Consider the following 18,803-nt stretch of genomic DNA (forward strand, 5'->3'; position numbering starts at 1 on the left):
AATGTTTTAGGAAATAATCTATATCAGCAGATCCTTTTCTAAAATGCTACTGGATTTGGACATGTCCCAACCTGGACTTCTCAATTCCGATTCTACGGGTCCCCAACAATTGGTCTAATGACAGTTTGTCTAATGGACAATTGGTCTAAAATAGACAACGGATATGGGTCATTTGGATCATTTGGTCTAAAAGACAATTGGTCTAATGGAATAATTGTTCTAACGGCTCAATTGGTCGAACCAAAAGAGGAGATAGGATACTGATGCAAAAATCGAGTCCCTTCTAAAATGGCTCCCTAGTGACTGAATATTGCTGCTTAGACAACCTTTTTGGGCAGCCCCAGAACTATCTCAGCCATGCTGTTTCAATAAACCAATAGCTTTGGTAGTTTAGTGATTTAAATGGCCAAATGTATAAATGACCCTGATTTTAATTTGGGAAAAAAAGCACTTATTCAGTCAGCACCATTGCCAACTGCATAGGCGCTTTTAAATATTGACTCCCTTTTCAATGAAATCTGAAGCACATTTTACTCCTGTCTTCTACAGTTCATTACACTCTCAAGAAGATCCAGCATCTGAGAGTCCAAATAAACTCTACAGTTGCAGGAGTGGAGGAGTAACCTAATGGTTACTGCAATGGGCTGAGAGCCTGAGGAATTGAGTTTGATTCCCGTTGCAGTTCCTTCTGACCCTGGGCAAATCACTTTACTCTCCATGGCCCCAGGTACAGAATCTTAGATTATGAACCCAGTAGAGCCAGAGAAAGTACCTGCATATAATAAAAATGTAAGCTGCTTTGGTTGTACCACAGAAGGGCAGCATATCAAAATCAATGACCTTTAGTATATTCCCAGCAACAGAAGTCGGGGTCACCACTGTTTATTTACCCCTCTATAGACCCCCGTGGGATCCTTCCACACGGAGTTGTACAGAGGGTCTGTTCTTCTATGATCTTGTGGACCGCCTCCCTGAATTGCAGCGATACTCCTGCCCATGGGTATCGCTGTTGAGGAGGCATCAGAAGGCTTAGTTCAGATCTTATTCCCATGACCACAGCTTTCTGTCTCTTTGGATCTAAATGAATCTTTGGCTATTTATGTTCAGTGGGAAATCTTACTTGTGTGTGTGTGTGTGTTAGTTTGCAAAACAGATAGAAGATAGAGAATAAATTGAAGCAAGGACAGAAACAGTGTAGTTAAAGAAATAGTCTTTTTATTCTTACCAAATCAGACTTTAATCAGATACATTCATCAGACAAATTCTGGATTCAGCTGACTGGAGCTCTGCGTCCTAGATGCGTTGGGGAGAACCTCCGAAATATGCTTGGGTGACCAGTCCTTATATACCATCTGGTCCCCATACAAGTCTATTGAGAGGGACTTTTTTTCTAATCTTGCTCAATCTCTCTGAATCATACCCGGTCAGGTGCCCATCTTTCCGTTTTAGCTATTGCAAGCTATTGTGCAATTTCCCTTTTTGTCAACATCTCCCTAGATACGGACATCCAAACATCCAAACATGGCTATTGTGTAATTTCCTTTTTTGTAAACACTTTGTTCTTATGAAGATATCTAAATATAGATATATCAATTTCATAACATCTTGTGATCTGGGTGCCAACTTATTAAAGACAGACTCCATGTTATGAACCAAACTTCTTATCATTTCTGTCTTTAATTTCTACATCATGTGTGTTACACTCAATTTGGAAGTTGCACCAGGTTTCATTAGAACTCACCAAGCAGTCCTTGCTCTTGCAGGCTCTCTGCTATAAGGCCATCATCTTGTTATCAGGCCTAGTCAGTGCTTTTCAGCTGTTTAAAGCTATGTAGCTTGGCCCACCACTATTCCAGTGGATAGGTCTTAAGCTAGAACACATATTAACTTGCAGGAAAAGCAAGTTCTTGCTCAGCCAGTCATAGATTTTTAAACCTAGCTGGTATTTTTACAGCCTGAGTCCTAAAATCTGGCCTTCCACCCTTCCGGTGGGCATCCAGTGAGGGCCTCTTGCTGTACTATAATTATACAGTTGTACCACAGAAGGGCAGCATATCAAAATCAATGACCTTTAGTATATTCCCAGCAACAGAAGTCAATGGCTCTTCCTTGATAACTGAATATATTAAAGTGTAATTCTATCATATTGCTCTAAAATTTCATCTTTCTATTTGAAAACTGAATGGAGGAGTGGCCTAGTGGTTAGAGTGGTGGACTTTGGTCCTGAGGAACTGAGTTCAATTCCCACTTCAGGCACAGGCAGCTCCTTGTGACTCTGGGCAAATCACTTTACCCTCTGTTACCCCATGTAAGCCACATTGAGCCTGTCATGAGTGGGAAAGTGTGGGGTACAAATGTAATAAAAGTAATACTGGAAATGTATCCATTTATGACCTAAATGCAGTGGAATGAAACCCCCCCACTAATTCACTAGCCTATGTTTTTCTTCTGTGCCAGGGCGTGATTTCAAATGGCTCACTGCTAAACTAAACGTCTTCATCCAGTCACTGAAAGTATTCTCCTATTCGTACTCCCTTTGTGAACCGACATCTGCATATTATACTTTCTGTGGAAGAAGAAAAGGAGGTAAGTCGCTGTTCTTTTTATACAATCTCCTTTCAACTCTTTCTTTCTCAAAATGTCCTCGTGTACCATTATAAAATGTGTTTAAATGCTGAGATGTACTTAGATTTCTTATCATTTTTTCTGAGCACTTTTCACAAGTGGAGTGGCCTAGTGGTTAGGGTGGTGGACTTTGGTCCTGGGGAACTGGGTTCAATTCACACTGCAGGCACAGGCAGCTCCTTGTGACTCTGGGCAAGTCACTTAACCCTCCATTGCCCCAGGTACAAATAAGTACCTGTATATAATATGTAAGCCACATTGAACCTGCCATGAGTAGGAAAGCATGGGGTAAGGAGAAAAAATCATTGTAGACATCACTACATCCTCTTAAACTGTTACTGAACAATAAGACTGAAGATTGTTTTTTAAATATCTGACATATAGGCGCCATGATAGATGCTGTTTAGAAGCAGGGGGAGGAGGCATGCTCTGTGTTCTGCCTTTATTTTATGGTACCCCTTTTGTCTGGATTTTGTTGACCAGTTTATATTTATAAGGAAATGGAGAAGTAGGGCAAAGAGAAACCTACTGTTCCCTGAGTGCTGCAGACTTCTTCTATTCCAGAGCCAGTCTCTTCTGTATCAACTTCTTGGTTCAGGAAGTCTTTTGTCAGACTGGATATGGGAATAATAGCCTCTTTGGACATGGATGGTTCCCTTAGCCTGGAGGCTCTGCTGCTGCCTCCTGTGCCACTGAGTGAAGGAATTGGCCCAGCCACTGCTGCTCCTCTATCTTTCTCCAGGAGTATGGAGGAATTGTGGAATGGGCTTCCTGGATTCTCACCCATGCTGACTTTCACAAAGCCATAGGGGGTGATGCAGAACATGGCATTCAGGACCAGATTAACATTATGTTGAGCCCAAGGCAAATGTATATTTGTGGACCCCTACCATGAACTCCCATTTGGATCAAGTTAAAAGGAGTTATAAAAATGGTACTAGATCTTTATTTTTTTTTTTTTTCAAAATAAGTTTTTATAACATCTTAAGTACATAAGGGTAGGTATTCAGTTGGCGACAGTGAGCATTATTTTAGCCGCCAGTGGTGTTATTCCTAAATATTTGGTGCTGGGCTATGTCTGGGAATATCTGGGTTTATGCAGCCGGCTTTCTTTTATGCAGTAAAATGCAATATTCAGCACTTTACCTAAATGACATATCAAAGATAAGACTGTATTTTATGTGGTTTGAGCTAGAGGCCAACCAAATTTCAGTTTCGGTTTTGGTTATGGTACCGAAACTGGCCCAAAATCCTTTCTCTGCCTGGTTTTGGTTTCAGTCAAAAGGCTACGGCCATGGTTTTGGTTTTGGATGAAACTGACTGTGTTTTTCAGTGGAAGCCAAAAATTTGTACTTTGTCCTGTTTTGTCTCCCTCCCTTCCCCACCCCTCCGAGCAGGAATTGCCTTTTCCCCCTGCCCACCTATAGGTGTCCCCCTCAGGCCTTTCTTGCAATCCTTGGTGGTCTTGAGGTGTAGTTAGGGCAGGAATGATCCCCAGTTGCTCTTATCCATGCTGGTTCTGCTCTCAAAATGGCTGCAATTACCTCTAGTTAGGGTTACCATATGTCCAGATTTACCCGGACATGTCCTCTTTTTGAGGACATGTCCGGGCGTCCGGACGAGTTTTGCCAGTCCGCCCATTTGTCCGGATTTCTGGACAAACGGGCAGGCGGCGAGCCTATCCTAGCCTCCACTCCTTTTACTTACTATCTACTGCCTTGGTGGTCTAGTGACCTCTTCGGGGCAGGAAAGAGCCCCCTCTTTCCTGCCTAGAGCGCTGCCTTGCCCTGCATTCTGTTGCTGTGACAGTCTCGGGATTCAAAATGGCCGCCGAGAGTTGAAGCGGCCTCGTGAGACTGCAACTCTCGGCGGCAATTTTGAATCCCCAGACTGTCACAGCAACAGGATGCAGGGCAAGGACAGAGCTCCGGGCAGGAAAGAGGGGGCTCTTTCCTGCCCCAAAGAGGTCACTAGACCACCAGGGCAGTAGATAGTAAGTAAGGGAAGGGTAGGTGACCCGGGGGCGGGGAGGTAATGGGGAGGAGGGGAGGTGACGGGGGGCAGGGGAAGGGAATATGTGACCCGGGGGAGGGGAATATGTGATAGGGGCGGGGTGTGGGCGGGCAAAGGGTGGGGCATGGACAGGGCAGGGGTGGGACATGTGTCCTCTTTTTCAGAGGACAAAATATGGTAACCCTACCTCTAGTGCTAATCTCACAAGACTGCCACAAGAGGTTAAAGCAGCCATGTTGAGAGTAGAGCTCACTTGGGCAAGAGCGACTGGGGATCACTCCTGCCTTGACTACACCACTAGACTGCAAGGGATTGTAAGGTAGTCTGGGAGGAGGGGGGGAACTACTCTTAGAATTCTTTTTTTTTTCTGTAATGCAATTGCAAGTAATGTAGTTATGATCTTGCATAGTAGTTTATATGGAAAATAGAGTGCTCCAAATACATTCTTTTGAGAATTTAAGTCTGTAAATTGGGGATAATAAGCTCTTTAGAAATTAGCCTCTCCGTGGAGATACAATATCAGCTGTCACTTCAAATGTGATGCAAAATCAGCCATTGTAAAAACACTGTGGCTTTTAGTTTCAGTTTTCATTAGCTGGTGTCCATGTGTGCAGAGGCTAGTTTGCTTGGAGGTAAAATATGGTGATTCTAAAGAATGTCCAGGTTCTGTTGGGTACAGGGGCGGACTTACCATTCAGGCAACCGGACAGTGCCCAAGAGCCCATCTGAGGCTGGCATAGAGGCTGGCACAAAAGATTTTTAAAGATGTTTTTTGAGGGTGGGAGGGGGTTAGTGACCACTGGGGTAGGGTTACCATATGGCTCCAGAAAAAGGAGGACAGATTGAGCCAGCCGGGTTTTACTTCCATTCTTTCAATGGAAGTAATTGAGCCAGCCGGGTTTTACTTCCATTGCTAAAGCAATGGAAGTAAAACCCGGCTGGCTCAATCCGTCCTCCTTTTTCTGGAGCCATATGGCAACCCTACACTGGGGGAGTAAGGGGAAGTGATCCCTGATTCTCTCCAGTGGTCATCTGGTCAGTTCTGGCACCTTTTTGTGGCTTGGTTGTAAGAAAAAACAGGACCAGGTAAAGTCGTCCAACTGCTCGTCAGGGATGCCCTTTTTTTTCCATTATGGGTCGAGGACACCCATGTGTTAGGCACATCCAAGCCCCACCTTCGCTACGTCTCTGACACGCCCCCATGAACTTTTGTCATCCCCGTGATGGAAAGCAGTTGGGGACACCCAAAATCGGCTTTTGATTATGCCTATTTGGGCGACCCTGTGAGAAGGACGCCCATCTTTCGATTTGTGTCGAAAGATGGGAGTCCTTCTCTTTTGAAAATGAGCCTGGTAGTGTATCTAGATTTTCAAAAAGCTTTTGATAAAATTCCTCATGAAAGACGCCTGAGAAAATTAATGGGATAGGAGGCAAGGTTCTGGTGTGGATTAGGAACTGGTTTTTGGACAGAAAACAGAAGGTATGGTTAAACGGTCATTTCTCTCAATGGAGGAGTGTGAACAGTGGAGTGCCACAGGGATCTGTATTTGGATCTGTGCTATTTAACATATTTATAAATGATATGGAAATTGGAATAACGAGTGATTAATTTGTAGATGATACAAAACTATTCAAGGCTGTTAAAACACGAGCTGACTGTGAAATATTGCAGGAAGACCTTAGGAAATTTGAAGACTGGGCATCCAAATGCATATTGGAAAGAATAATCTGAATCATAGTTATCTGATGCTAGGGTCCCTGGAGCAGTTTTAGTGGGTGCAGTGCACTTCAGACAGGCGGACCCAGGTCCATCCCCTCCACCTGTTACACTTGTGGTAGTAAATGTGAGCCCTCCAAAACCCACCACAAACCCACTGTACCCACATCTAGGTGCCCCCCTTCACCCCTTAGGGCTATGGTAGTGGTGTACAGTTGTGGGTAGTGGGTTTTAGGGGGGTTTGGGGGGCTCAGCACACAAGGTAAGGGAGCTATGCACCTGGGAGCAATTTATGAAGTCCACTGCAGTGCCCCCTAGGGTGCCCGGTTGGTGTCCTGGCATGTCAGGGGGACCAGTGCACTATGAATGCTGGCTCCTCCCATGACCAAAGGGCTTGCATTTGGTCGTTTCTGAGATGGGCGTCCTTGGTTTCCATTATCGCCAAAAATCAGAAACTACAAAGTCTAGGGATGACCATCTCTAAGGACGACCTAAATGTCAAGATTTGGGTGTCCCCGATCGTATTATCGAAACAAAAGATGGACGTCCATCTTGTTTCGATAATACGGGTTTCCCCGCCCCTCCACCGGGACGTTTTGCGAGGACGTCCTCAGCAAAACTTGGGCGTCCCTTTCGATTATGCCCCTCTACATCAACTGGCTTACCTTTATCCACATGTTTATTCAAGATAAGAGACTGATGTGCATTAACCAGGAGAGAGACCTCAGGGTGATAGTATCTGAAAAGCTCAAAGTAGTAAAACAGAGAGACAAGGCAGTGGGGAAGGCCAGAAGAATGCTGGAATGCATAGAGAAAGTTATAACCAGCAGAAAGGAGGAGGTGATCATTCCCTTTGTGCAAGTTATTGGTCAGGCCTCACTTTGACTACTATGTTCAGTTTGAAAGGCCATATCTTGCTAAGAATATAAAAAGACTTGAAGTGATTTAAAGGAAAGCAACCAAAATGCTCTAGGGTCTGCACCAGAAGATGTACTGGACTGGAACAGAAGCTGAAGGCAGGCAGCACTGGAACAGACAGGACTGGAATAGAAGCTGAAGGCAGGTAAAAAGTGCAACAAGCACATGCAGACAAGAACTCATTTGAAGACCTCTGTTGCAAAGGCGAAGTGTGAAAGTTGAAAGATGCTTTATAAAGGACCTTACTGGTGATGTCACAAGTGAGAATAAGGCTTGGCTACAGGAACACTAGAGCGAGGCTTGGCTACAGAAACACCAAAGTGAGGCTTGGATACAGAAACACAAGAGTGAGGCTTGGCTGAAACAGGGAAAAAGTAGTCCACAGCAGCCATAGGGTCTGGTCACCGGGAGGAGAGGTGAGTGTAGGCATGGGACATGGCCACAACCGTGACAGTGCCTAACCAGGTGTAATTTATAGAATACGCTTAGGTGTAATTTTTTTCAGCACCGATTTTTATGGCGCCATATGCAGAATCTAGTCCGATAGGGGCAATTCTATAGCAGTGCACCTGAGAGGTGCATTTTCTATAAAGGAAAGGAAGCACCTACTTTTCTTTATAGATTGCTAATATATTCAAACTGAACAGTAGCAAATCTCCTGGACCGGATGGTATTCATCCCAGAGTACTGATAGAACTGAAAAATGAGCTTGCGGAGCTATTGTTAGAAATATGTAATTTATCCTTAAAATCAAGCGTGGTACCGGAAGATTGGAGGGTGGCCAATGTAACGCCGATTTTTAAAAAAGGTTCCAGAGGAGATCCGGGAAATTATAGACCGGTGAGTCTGATGTTGGTGCCGGGCAAAATGGTAGAGACTATTATTAAGAACAAAATTACAGAGCATATTCAAAAGCATGGATTAATGAGACAAAGTCAACATGGATTTAGTGAAGGGAAATCTTGCCTCACCAATCTACTACATTTCTTTGAAGGGGTGAACAAACATGTGGATAAATGGGGAGCCAGTTGATATTGTGTATCTGGATTTTCAGAAGGCATTTGACAAAGTACCTCATGAAAGACTCCAGAGGAAATTGGAGAGTCATGGGATAGGAGGTAGTGTTCTATTGTGGATTAAAAACTGGTTAAAAGATAGAAAACAGAGAGTAGGGTTAAATGGTCAGTATTCTCAATGGAGAAGGTAGTTAGTGGGGTTCCCCAGGGCTCTGTGCTGGGACCGCTGCTTTTTAACATATTTATAAATGACCTAAAGATGGGAGTAACTAGTGAGGTAATTAAATTTGCTGATGACACAAAGTCGTTAAATCGCAGGAGGATTGTGAAAAATTACAAGCGGACCTTACGAGACTGGGAGACTGGGAGTGTAAATGCCAGATGACGTTTAAAGTGAGCAAGTACAAATTGATGCATGTGGGAAAGAGGAACCTGAATTATAGCTACGTCATGCATGGTTCCACGTTAGGAGTCACGGACCAAGAAAGGGATCTAGGTGTCGTCATTGATGATACGTTGAAACCTTCCGCTCAGTGTGCTGCTGTGGCTAAGAAAGCAAATAGAATGTTAGGTATTATTAGGAAAGGAATGGAAAACAAAAATGAGGATGTTATAATGCCTTTGTATTGCTCCATGGTGCGACCGCACCTCGAATATTGTGTTCAATTCTGGTCGCCGCATCTCAAAAAAGATTTAGAGAGGCATAATCGAACGAAAACGTCTATCTCCATGGGCGTTTATCTCCGAGAACGGGTCCGTGAAGGGGCGGACCGAACTGTATTTTCGAAAAAAATAGACATCCATGTTTTATTCGACATTTTGTGAGCTGGGCGTTTTTGCTTTTCAGCGATAATGGAAAATGAAAGCGCCCGGCTCAAAAACGAATAAATCCAAAGCATTTGTTCGTGGGAGGGGCCAGGATTCGTAGTGCACTGGTCCCCCTCACATGCCAGGACACCAACTGTGCACCCTAGGGGGCACTTTTACAAAAAAAAAAAAGGTAAAAGAGCTCCCAGGTGCATAGCACCCTTCCCTTGTGTGTTGAGCCCCCCCCAAATCCCCCTCAAAACCCACTGCCCACAAGTCTACACCATTACTATAGCCCTAAGAGGTGAAGGGGGCACCTACATGTGGGTACAGTGGGTTTGGGGGGGTTGGACGACTAAGCATTAAGCAGCACAATTGTAACAGGTAGGGGGGGATGGGCCTGGGTCCATCTGCCTGAAGTCCACTGCACCCCCTAACAACTGCTCCAGGGACCTGCATACTGCTGCCAGGGAGGTGGGTATGACATTTGAGGGTGACAATAAAAAGTTGTGAAACATCATTTTTTGTGGTGGGAGGGGGTTAGTGACCACTGGGGGAGTTGGGGAGGTCATCCCCGATTCCCTCTGGGGGTAATCTGGTTATTTAGGGCACTTTTTGGGGCCTTATTTGTGAAAAAACAGGGTCCAGGAAAAGTGCCCTAAATTCTAGCTACAAACGCATACTTTTTTCCCATTATCGGCGAAAGGCGCCCATCTCTGTTCGGGTGATAACCATGCCCCAGTCCCGCCTTCACCACGCCTCCGACACACCCCCGTCAACTTTGTACGCTTCCGCGATGGAGTGCAGTTGAAAACGTCCAAGTTTGGCTTTCGATTATACCGTGTTATTCGTTTTTGTGCGATAAACGTCCATCTCCCGATTTAGGTCGGAACTTGAGCGTTTTTCTCGTTCGATTATAAGCAGGATAGTGGAATTAGAAAAGGTGCAGAGAAGGGCGACGAAAATTATAAAGGGGATGGGACGACTTTCCTATGAAGAAAAGCTAAAGCAGCTAGGGCTCTTCAGCTTGGAGAAAAGGCGGCTGAGGGGAGATATGATAGAGGTCTATGAAATAATGAGTGGAGTTGAACGGGTAGATGTGAAGCGTTTGTTCACACTTTCCAAAAATACTAGGACTAGGGGGCATGCGATGAAGCTACAATGTAGTAAATTTAAAACGAATCGGAGAAACTTTTTCTTCACTCAACGTGTAATTAAACTATGGAATTCGTTGCCAGAGAATGTGGTAAAGGCGGTTAGCTTAGCGGAGTTTAAAAAAGGTTTAGACGGCTTCCTAAAGGAAAGTCCATAGACCATTATTAAATGGACTTGGGAAAATCCACTATTTCTGGGATAAGCAGTATAAAATGTTTTGTATATTTTTTGGGATCTTGCCGGGTATCTGTGACCTGGATTGGCCACTGTTAGAAACAGGATGCTGGGTTTGATGGACCTTTGGTCTTTCCCAGTATGGCAATACTTACTGTATGTACTTACAGTATGTACTTATATGTACATATGTATTTTAGGCACAAGCACTAATGCTAGCCATAGAAACAACATAAATACATGTGCCTGTATTCTGGAGATACACATATAAATTATAGCAGTCTATAAATTACCTGTGTAAGTGTGCAACCCGCCCCCAAAGACATGATCATCCTTGGAAAGTATAGAATCCAAAAGAACACCTAAGCTATAAAATAACGTTTAGAAGCAGAATAGTCACTTTTCCCCCAGATGGGAACAAAGAAGGTTCTTTTTGGGATGTGTTTCTGGAAGTCTGCATAGGAGGGAGTTAGGATGTGGGAGGCCTTGAGCATGTGCCTAGGCTCAAAGACCTGCGCTAACTTGTGTTTTGCTGCTGCAGTTCCAGCAAGATGCAATGGCAGAGATTCTGGACTGCATGGGAGAGAAATAGTACATTAGACGAAATGCTGGATATGGGGAGATGGAAATACTGCAGAAATAGCTAATATAAATCATGCAGCTGGGTGGTTTCCTTTTGAAAATGAAACTGAAAATGCCTACATACATTGCAAATTACCTGAGCTATTCAAACATTCCCCCTAAATTACTTTGGGGCTCATTTTCAAAAGAGAAAAACATCTAAAAAAAAATTGGTATTTTCAAAATTAATTTTTAGATGTTTTTCTATGAGGTCCATAAGAAGTGCATTCAAATCACGGGGGGGCATTTCAGAGTCATGTTAGTGGTAAGATCTGGGCATTCCTAACATTGGACATTTTTCTGCTATAATGGAACAAAACAAAAACGTCCAGGGCTATAAGTTGGAAGTTTTGGTCTAGACCTGTTTTATTAACAAATAAGCCACAAAACGTTCGCTAAATGACCGGATGACCACTGCAGGAATAAAGGAATGACACCGTCTTACTTCTTCAGTGGTCACTTATCCCCTCTTACCCCACAAAGATGTAAATGAAGCTGTACATACCAGCCTCTAAGACAGCTTCAGATGTTATAGCCAGTCCTATTAGAGCAGCAAGCAGGTTCCTGGAGTAGCCTAGTGGTCAGTGCAGTGCACTATGGAGAAGGTGACCAAGGCCCATAATCCACTCTATTATTCTTGTGGTGGAAAGTGTCAACCCCCCCCCCCCCAAACCTACTGTACCCATATATAGGTGACAGCTGCCACCATAAGGGCTATTGTGGTGGTGTATAGTTAGGTACAGTAGGGTTTTTTTTAAGGGCTCACCATACAATATAAGGGGGTGATGGTTAGATGTACCTAGGACCTTTTATGTGAAGTCCACTGCAGTGCCCCACTGCTCTGCTGAGATGTCTGTGTGACTAGTTTACTAGGAAGACTGGCTCCTCCTATGTCCCAATGGCTTGATTTTGTGAGTTTTTCACTTGAAATTTAATTTAAATTTTTTTTTTTTTTTTTTGGAAAATGGTCCAAGAAGATAGACGCACTAAGTACAACAACATCTAGGAAATGGTCATTTTCAAAGAAAAAAGAGTGACATTTTTATGGTTTGAAAATGGTCATTTTACTACTTGATTTTTGGACGTTTTCAGCAAAATGTCGGATTTAGATCTCATATCGAAAATGCCCTTCCACATCATGTTTTCTATTTTGCTTTTCTTTTTGAAGTCCCTTTTCAGTTCAGAAATGATTTTGATATTGTCCTGCAGCAGTACCGCAGTATCCTGCAACAAGAAAGGGTTTTCCTTCATTTCATCCAGAGAATTATGCTGTAAGGGAATCTGACTCTGTTGATTTACTACTGGCCATGACTATTCTCTTGGAATGAGCATTTAAAAGAGAGCCATTTTTTACTTTCTGGTTTTTGGCTTGTTCCTCAGTTAGCAGATGTCTCATACTTCTATCCAACAGTCAGCTTCGGAGTCCCTTTCCCTCCCCCTCCCTCCAATTCTCAAGAGCTTTTCTTAGTGCTAGAGTGTGAGAATGTTAATTAAAAGTCTCAGAGCAAGGAAGGATTTGAGAAATAAAGGTGCAAGAAAGTAATTATTGGTGTTATTTCATCAGAAGTGGCAGCAGACTCACTGATCTGAGGGATTCACTTGAGAAACTCCCATCTAAAACAGGCCCATTCAGAATAGAAAAGTGCTGGAAAGTGATGTTATTAAGATACATACAGTACCTGACTGGAGAAACGTAAGGTGACTGAGGTGATGTTCTCTTTCCATAAATAAATGAGCTTGCGAGGTTTCATACAAGTGCCATTATTCATTTTAAGTAATACAGTAAGCCACTTTGCATGCAGTTCCATACTTTGTATCTCATTAAGCGTTACTACGTGGCACATGTTCATGGCAAATAACGTACAATCTTGTCAACTAACATATGTTATTTGGCAAATAACACGCAGTATTCCATTAATGTACCTTAGTAACCCTAGTTTCATATTGGTTCAAAAACAAATCAGTCATAAACAGTTACAATATGATTGGGTGTTCAGAAGAGCTGATCTGAGACGGAGTGCCTAAATGGTGTACGGTCTGATGGATACTCTGAGGCAGCAGTGTGGGATGACCAGTTCTATAATCATCTGAACCCAAAAAAGCTATGTTTTTGAATTAATTTATTTTTAAGAATTCTGAAGGGTTTTTTGATATTAGCAGGGTTAAAAAATTATATCTGAGACTTTTCCTTTCTGAAAAAAACTATATGGTATGTCACATAGGACTTCTATTAATGAACAGAGTGCACAGTGAAGTTTGATTATTTGATTGATATTATACAATATGATTAAAGCTAGAGCAAGGAAACATCCTGAACCTGGCTGGCTCCAAAGTGGGTACATCTCAAAGATCCGGGAGCAGCTTCCCCCTTCCGCTCTTTGGGAGCATCTATTGTAACATGGCAGTGATTTGTGATGAACACTCATATATGTTCTGATTTAACGTGTATCTGCACATCTCAATAAGGGGGTGAGGGTAGCCCCAGCATCTTTACATAAAAGAAATAATCAACAGGAACTGTAAAATTGGGATGAGAAAACAGTAAAAATGACCACTGCATTTAAAAGAAAGGGTTTAGGTGGATGAAGGAGGAAAAACCTCATGGCTGAAGTTGTAGTTTATAGTTTATTTGCATTTTCTTTCCTGCTTAAACTGACCAAGCAGGACTAATCAGTGTACATACTACTGTATATATAGAAGGAAAAGAAAAGGAACTCCATTGTTTTGATAGGAAAGTACAAGCATACATACAGTACTAGGACGCGGACAACAGATCAGGGAGAGGGAATAGGAGTAGGGGGAAGAAATCATCATTTCAAAAGGGAAGGAGACAAAAGGAAGGGTAAAAGGTAGTCAGTGAACCTCATGTATCTGGGACTCAGGCTTGAGTTCAGATTTGAATTGCTTGAAGGAGGTAGGGCAGTGATAGATTATTCCAGACGAGGGGGGAGAGAAAGAAAAAGCACAGTGTCTAGTAGATTCTAGATAAGTGAGTTTTGGGCTTGGGAGAATCAGACGGTGGTCCTTAACCAAATGGAGGACTCTAGCAGGAGAATAGGGAATTGTGAGGTAAGAGAGATAGTCAGGTAATGTTAGAGTGGCAACCTTGTAAATAATACATTGGCGGTCTGGTAACCAGTGCAACTGGTTTAACAAGGGTGAAGTATGATCATAGCGGTGAGCACGGCAAAGTAAATGAATCGCAGTGTTTGCAACATTTGTAAGTTCTTTTGTGATGATTATGGTAACCCTGCATAGATGGTATTGCAGTAGTCTTGACGATATGTAAAAAAGTAAAGTGAAAGAGCATGCAGCAATTGGTTTCGGTCAAAGAAGTGACGGATATTCCGGAATTTCAGAAAATTTAGAAAACTAACAGGATAAAAATGACATTTGTGGTAAGAAGGATAAGGCCAAGTCAAGAATGACACAAAGGTAATGGAAACTGGGTAGAGGGGTGATGGGAACTCCAAATAGAGGAATAGGGGCAAATGGAGGTGTTAAAGAACCAGAGAACCAACATGCAACAGTCTTGTTAGTATTAAGTACTAAGGGGTCCTTTTACTAAGGTATGCAGAAAAATGGCCTGCGGTAGTATAGATGTGTGTTTTGGGTGCACGCAAATCCATTTTTCAGTGTGCCTACAAAAAATGGCATTTTAAAATTTTTGCCGAAAATGGACATGCAGCAAAATCAAAATTGGCACGTCCATTTTGGGTCTGAGACCTTACCTCCAGCCATTGACCTAGCGGTAAAGTCTTCCGTGGTAACAGGGTGGTAATGACCTACACGTGTCAAATGCCACTTGGCGCGTGTCTGAAAATAAAAATTAGTTTTCGGATGTGCGTATTGGATGCACGGAAAAAATGAAATTACTGCAAGAGCCACGCGGTAGTTGGGCGGTAACTCCATTTTGGCATATATTGGGCAAGTCTACACACTTACGCAGCTTAGTAAAAGGGCCCCTCAATGATGTTCCATTAGCCAAAATGTGACTCAATCTGAGTGAAGGGGATAGTAGTGACATAGGAAAAAGTAACCATTCAATGTACTGTGCAATAAACAATTGGACACCAGGGATGTCTTTAGATAAAACAGTTTTTTTGTTAGTGATCCACAAAAAATAGGTAGGTACATGACACTAGCTGAGCAAAACAATGAGAACATCAAAAAGGGTAAGAGTCAATCAAAGTTAAAAAAAAAAAAAAAAAGGATCTCTTCCAATCCATAGAGAGAAATAGCATCTGCTTAAATAAACTGCCCCTTCTTTTTCCTTTTCCTCCACTGGGTCTCAAGTAGAGCACCCTTCTACTCACAAGCTGCTCACATTATAACATGGTTCATGGGGCACAACTTGAATTAAATACTATCAGTGCCTCAGTGTCCTAGACTGAAAACCATAAGTACATAAGTATTGCTATACTGGGACAGACCAAAGGTCCATCAAGCCCAGCATCCTGTTTCCAACAGAGGCCAATCCAGGTCACAAGTACCTGGCAAGATCCCAATAAAGTACAATACATTTTATGCTGCTTATCCTAGAAATAAGCAGTGGATTTTCCCCAAATCCATTTTAATAATGGTCTATGGACTTTTCCTTGAGAAAGCCATCCAAACCTTTTTTAAGCCCCGCTAAGCTAACTGCTTTACTACATTCTCTTGCAACAAAAAATTTATCTGATTCATTTTAAATTTACTACTTTGTAGTTTCATTGCATGCCCCCTAGTCCTAGTATTTTTGGAAAGAGTAAATAATTGATTCATATCTACCCGTTCCACTCCACTCATTATTTTATAGACCTCTATCATATCTCCCCTCAGCCGTCTATTCTCCAAGCTGAAGAGCCCTAGCCACTCTAGCCTTTCCTCATAGGGAAGTCATCCCATCCCATTCATCATTTTTGTCACCCTTTTCTGTACATTTTCTAATTCCACTATACCTTTCTTGAGATGCAGTGACCAGAATTGAACACAATATTTGAGGTGCGGTCGCACCATAGAGCGACACAAAGGCATTATAACATCCTCATTTTTGTTTTCATTTCTTTCCTAGTAATACCTAACATTCTATTTGCTTTCTTAGCAGCCGCCACACACTGAGCAGAAGGTTTCAATGTATCATCAATGAGGACGCTGGCAGCACATGCTTTACTTCTCTAACATTTCAACATCCATAACATATGCTCATGTGTGCTTATTAATCAACACTGAAGTCAATGTTTACTCATTTGAACATTAGAAGAGACTCCTGAGGCAGGCACGTGTGTGCCGAAACATGGTACTGTGTCGTGTCGAGATTAAGAGTCTTCAATAAAAGTTTCAGTCATCATTGAATGCTCCCTGGTCTATGCACAAATAAATGTAAAATAACGTTAAAAATATAAAACACTCAAAACAATTCAATGTGTCTGAACATCGTACATCAATCAATAAAATACATAATAAAACGTTTTTTCAATACCTCAGTTTTATTTTTTTTTCCATGCCCCTGACCTGCCCATGCCCCTCCCAGGTCCATGGGCAGGTCAGGGCATGAGTAAGTAAGTACTCAATTTATAGAATAAGGGTGTAAGTCAGTTACGTGTGTAACTACAAATGTTTGCTAATTATTGCTTGTTAAGGTCAATTATTGGTACTTATAACCAATTCAGTGCCAATTTAGCACTAATTAAGTTACATGTGTAACTGACCCTATGCTCTAACTGTGCAGGCAATTGAATGCCTAACTTTAAATTCCATTTATAGAACGTTGGGGATAATGGCCGATTTAGTTTTTTTTTATTTTTTTGTGCATAATATATATGTCACTTTCTTTTTCAGAACTTGTCTATTTTGAAGGACCTGTCAAGTTTGGAATTCAGACAATTCCTCAAGTGAGTGATTTTTGGGGGTTAATTCTTAAGAGAATCAGCTTATCAGTTAACTGCATATAATACTAATAAACAGATGAAGAAAAGATAAAACAGCTTCTATTGCGTGGATTTTCTTTCGTAGAAGTGTTGCATGTAGACCATTGGTAGGTTGGTCTTGCCATTTCTTCATACCAGTGGCTTTTGTGTGTATTACAACATGTGATTTTGCTGCCGTATCTGCCACTTCAACTCCCAGTCCATTAACACCTTACACTTCTGAACTAATGAAACTACAGATAATACCAGCTCTCAGTTGATAACACAAAGAAGCCTAGGCAGCAACATTTAAAAATGATAGGGGGTGGAAAACATGGCTCAAATTATCCCTCCATGAGAAACGTTTGAGCCTCCTCAATATGGAGGGAGCTGAGTACCACTGGAAACCCATACAGCTAGCTCCTAAGAAAGTGCTCCACCAAGAAGTGACTCATGGATTTCCTTTCTCTCCTTTCTTCTTCACTTTCTTCCCTACCATCTATCTTTGGCACATATTTTTCACATTAAGCTTGCTTCCATTTTTCTGCCTTCTCAAATCTATCTATTTTTCCACCTTTTCCCACACTGGACCCACGGAAGGGAGAGAATGGAAAAGAGAGAGGAGCTTGCATTTATGACTATGTTTTCCAAAGCAAGGCCCGCAGACTGAATCCAGTTGCAAAAACAAAAAAATAGAATGACAGCAGGGTAGCCTCAGAGGTCCCCTAGGGCCGCCATTGTCCTGCAGGCCGTACATTGAAGAATACTGGTCTGTAGGCTTGATGATAATATTTTGGTTATTTTGTAGGGTTTTTTTTATGGCAGCTTTTTCTAGTAGAGAGAGGTTGAACACAAATTTCTTTTGTTTAGTGGAAAACTGTGGTTTCAACCTATGTATGAAAGTCCATGTGGTGGTCTTATTTATGTTTTCTCCTTCTTGTATGGTAAAATATGTGTTATTTTGTTTAAAATTGTAATCTGGTCTTTTGTTAGTGTCTCTTTTCTTTAAAAAATGTTTCTAGTTTGGATTCAGTAAGGTTAGAGAGGGGTTATCATCTAGTGAATATAACATGTCTCTATACAGATCAAACCACAGCATACCATGAAACATGATGTCATATTCTTATTCTGAATTGTCTTCTTCTGCATTGACATACTCGTCCCTCTGTGCTTTTTTACAGGGAGAATATAATGTGTCACTGGAGCTGTTTAATGAAGACAACTATAATATTGGTTGTGCCAATATTACTCTGATTAGCCGCTGACTACGTTTTTAGTTCATCTCAACATTTTGCAGAAATAACTTGAAAAGCTGAAATCCAACAAACTGCTTTAACTGTGTAGAGTGGCAGGGGTGTGAGTCAAAATAAAATCATCAATGGACAATTTATTAAATAATTCCCTATTTCCTTCCTTATATGCTTGAATTAATATCTGCCTTGGCATACTTTCTTTTAGGGATATGCACAAGGCAAATGTTTTTGGTTCATTTTCAGCTTATTTGGTCTTTCTTTCCAATTTTTAAGCATTTTTGTTTGTTTGTTTCACACATTCATTTTAATAAATAATGTTTAAAGCACATTAGAACTTTTTAACATGCCTTAATGACTTGACACACATTAATTCATAGGTTAACTTGTGTTAAATTGATTTAGTGCACACTAAATGGCCCTTTTACAAAACTGCAGTAAGCTTTGCATATAAGCACATGTTTAAAATAAAAATGAATGATAAGAGCAGAACCTATGCGATAAGTTTAGTGGAGTGCTCTGCATCTTCCCAGCATTTACCTCATGGCCACTGTGTTACACACTTGAGCCAATAGTGCAGAGGCTCATAAAATAGTAACAATGAGTCACAATCCAACAT

At 41.8% G+C, this 18,803-nt stretch overlaps 1 protein-coding gene across 1 annotated transcript in view; it reads left to right on the plus strand.

Annotated features, from left to right (window-relative positions):
• LY86 (lymphocyte antigen 86) overlaps positions 1–18,433 on the plus strand; it is a 54,049-nt gene extending 35,616 nt beyond the window's left edge. Inside the window, exons 3-5 of the mRNA XM_030190053.1 lie at positions 2,458–2,586; positions 16,867–16,919; positions 18,116–18,433. Coding sequence (XP_030045913.1) covers positions 2,458–2,586; positions 16,867–16,919; positions 18,116–18,199 — 266 coding nt within the window. The 3' untranslated portion in view covers positions 18,200–18,433. The remainder of the gene's footprint in view (positions 1–2,457; positions 2,587–16,866; positions 16,920–18,115) is intronic.
• The last annotated feature ends 370 nt before the right edge of the window (positions 18,434–18,803 follow it).

This window comes from Microcaecilia unicolor, chromosome 1 (genome assembly GCF_901765095.1).
Source record: "Microcaecilia unicolor chromosome 1, aMicUni1.1, whole genome shotgun sequence".
Taxonomy (NCBI): domain Eukaryota; kingdom Metazoa; phylum Chordata; class Amphibia; order Gymnophiona; family Siphonopidae; genus Microcaecilia; species Microcaecilia unicolor.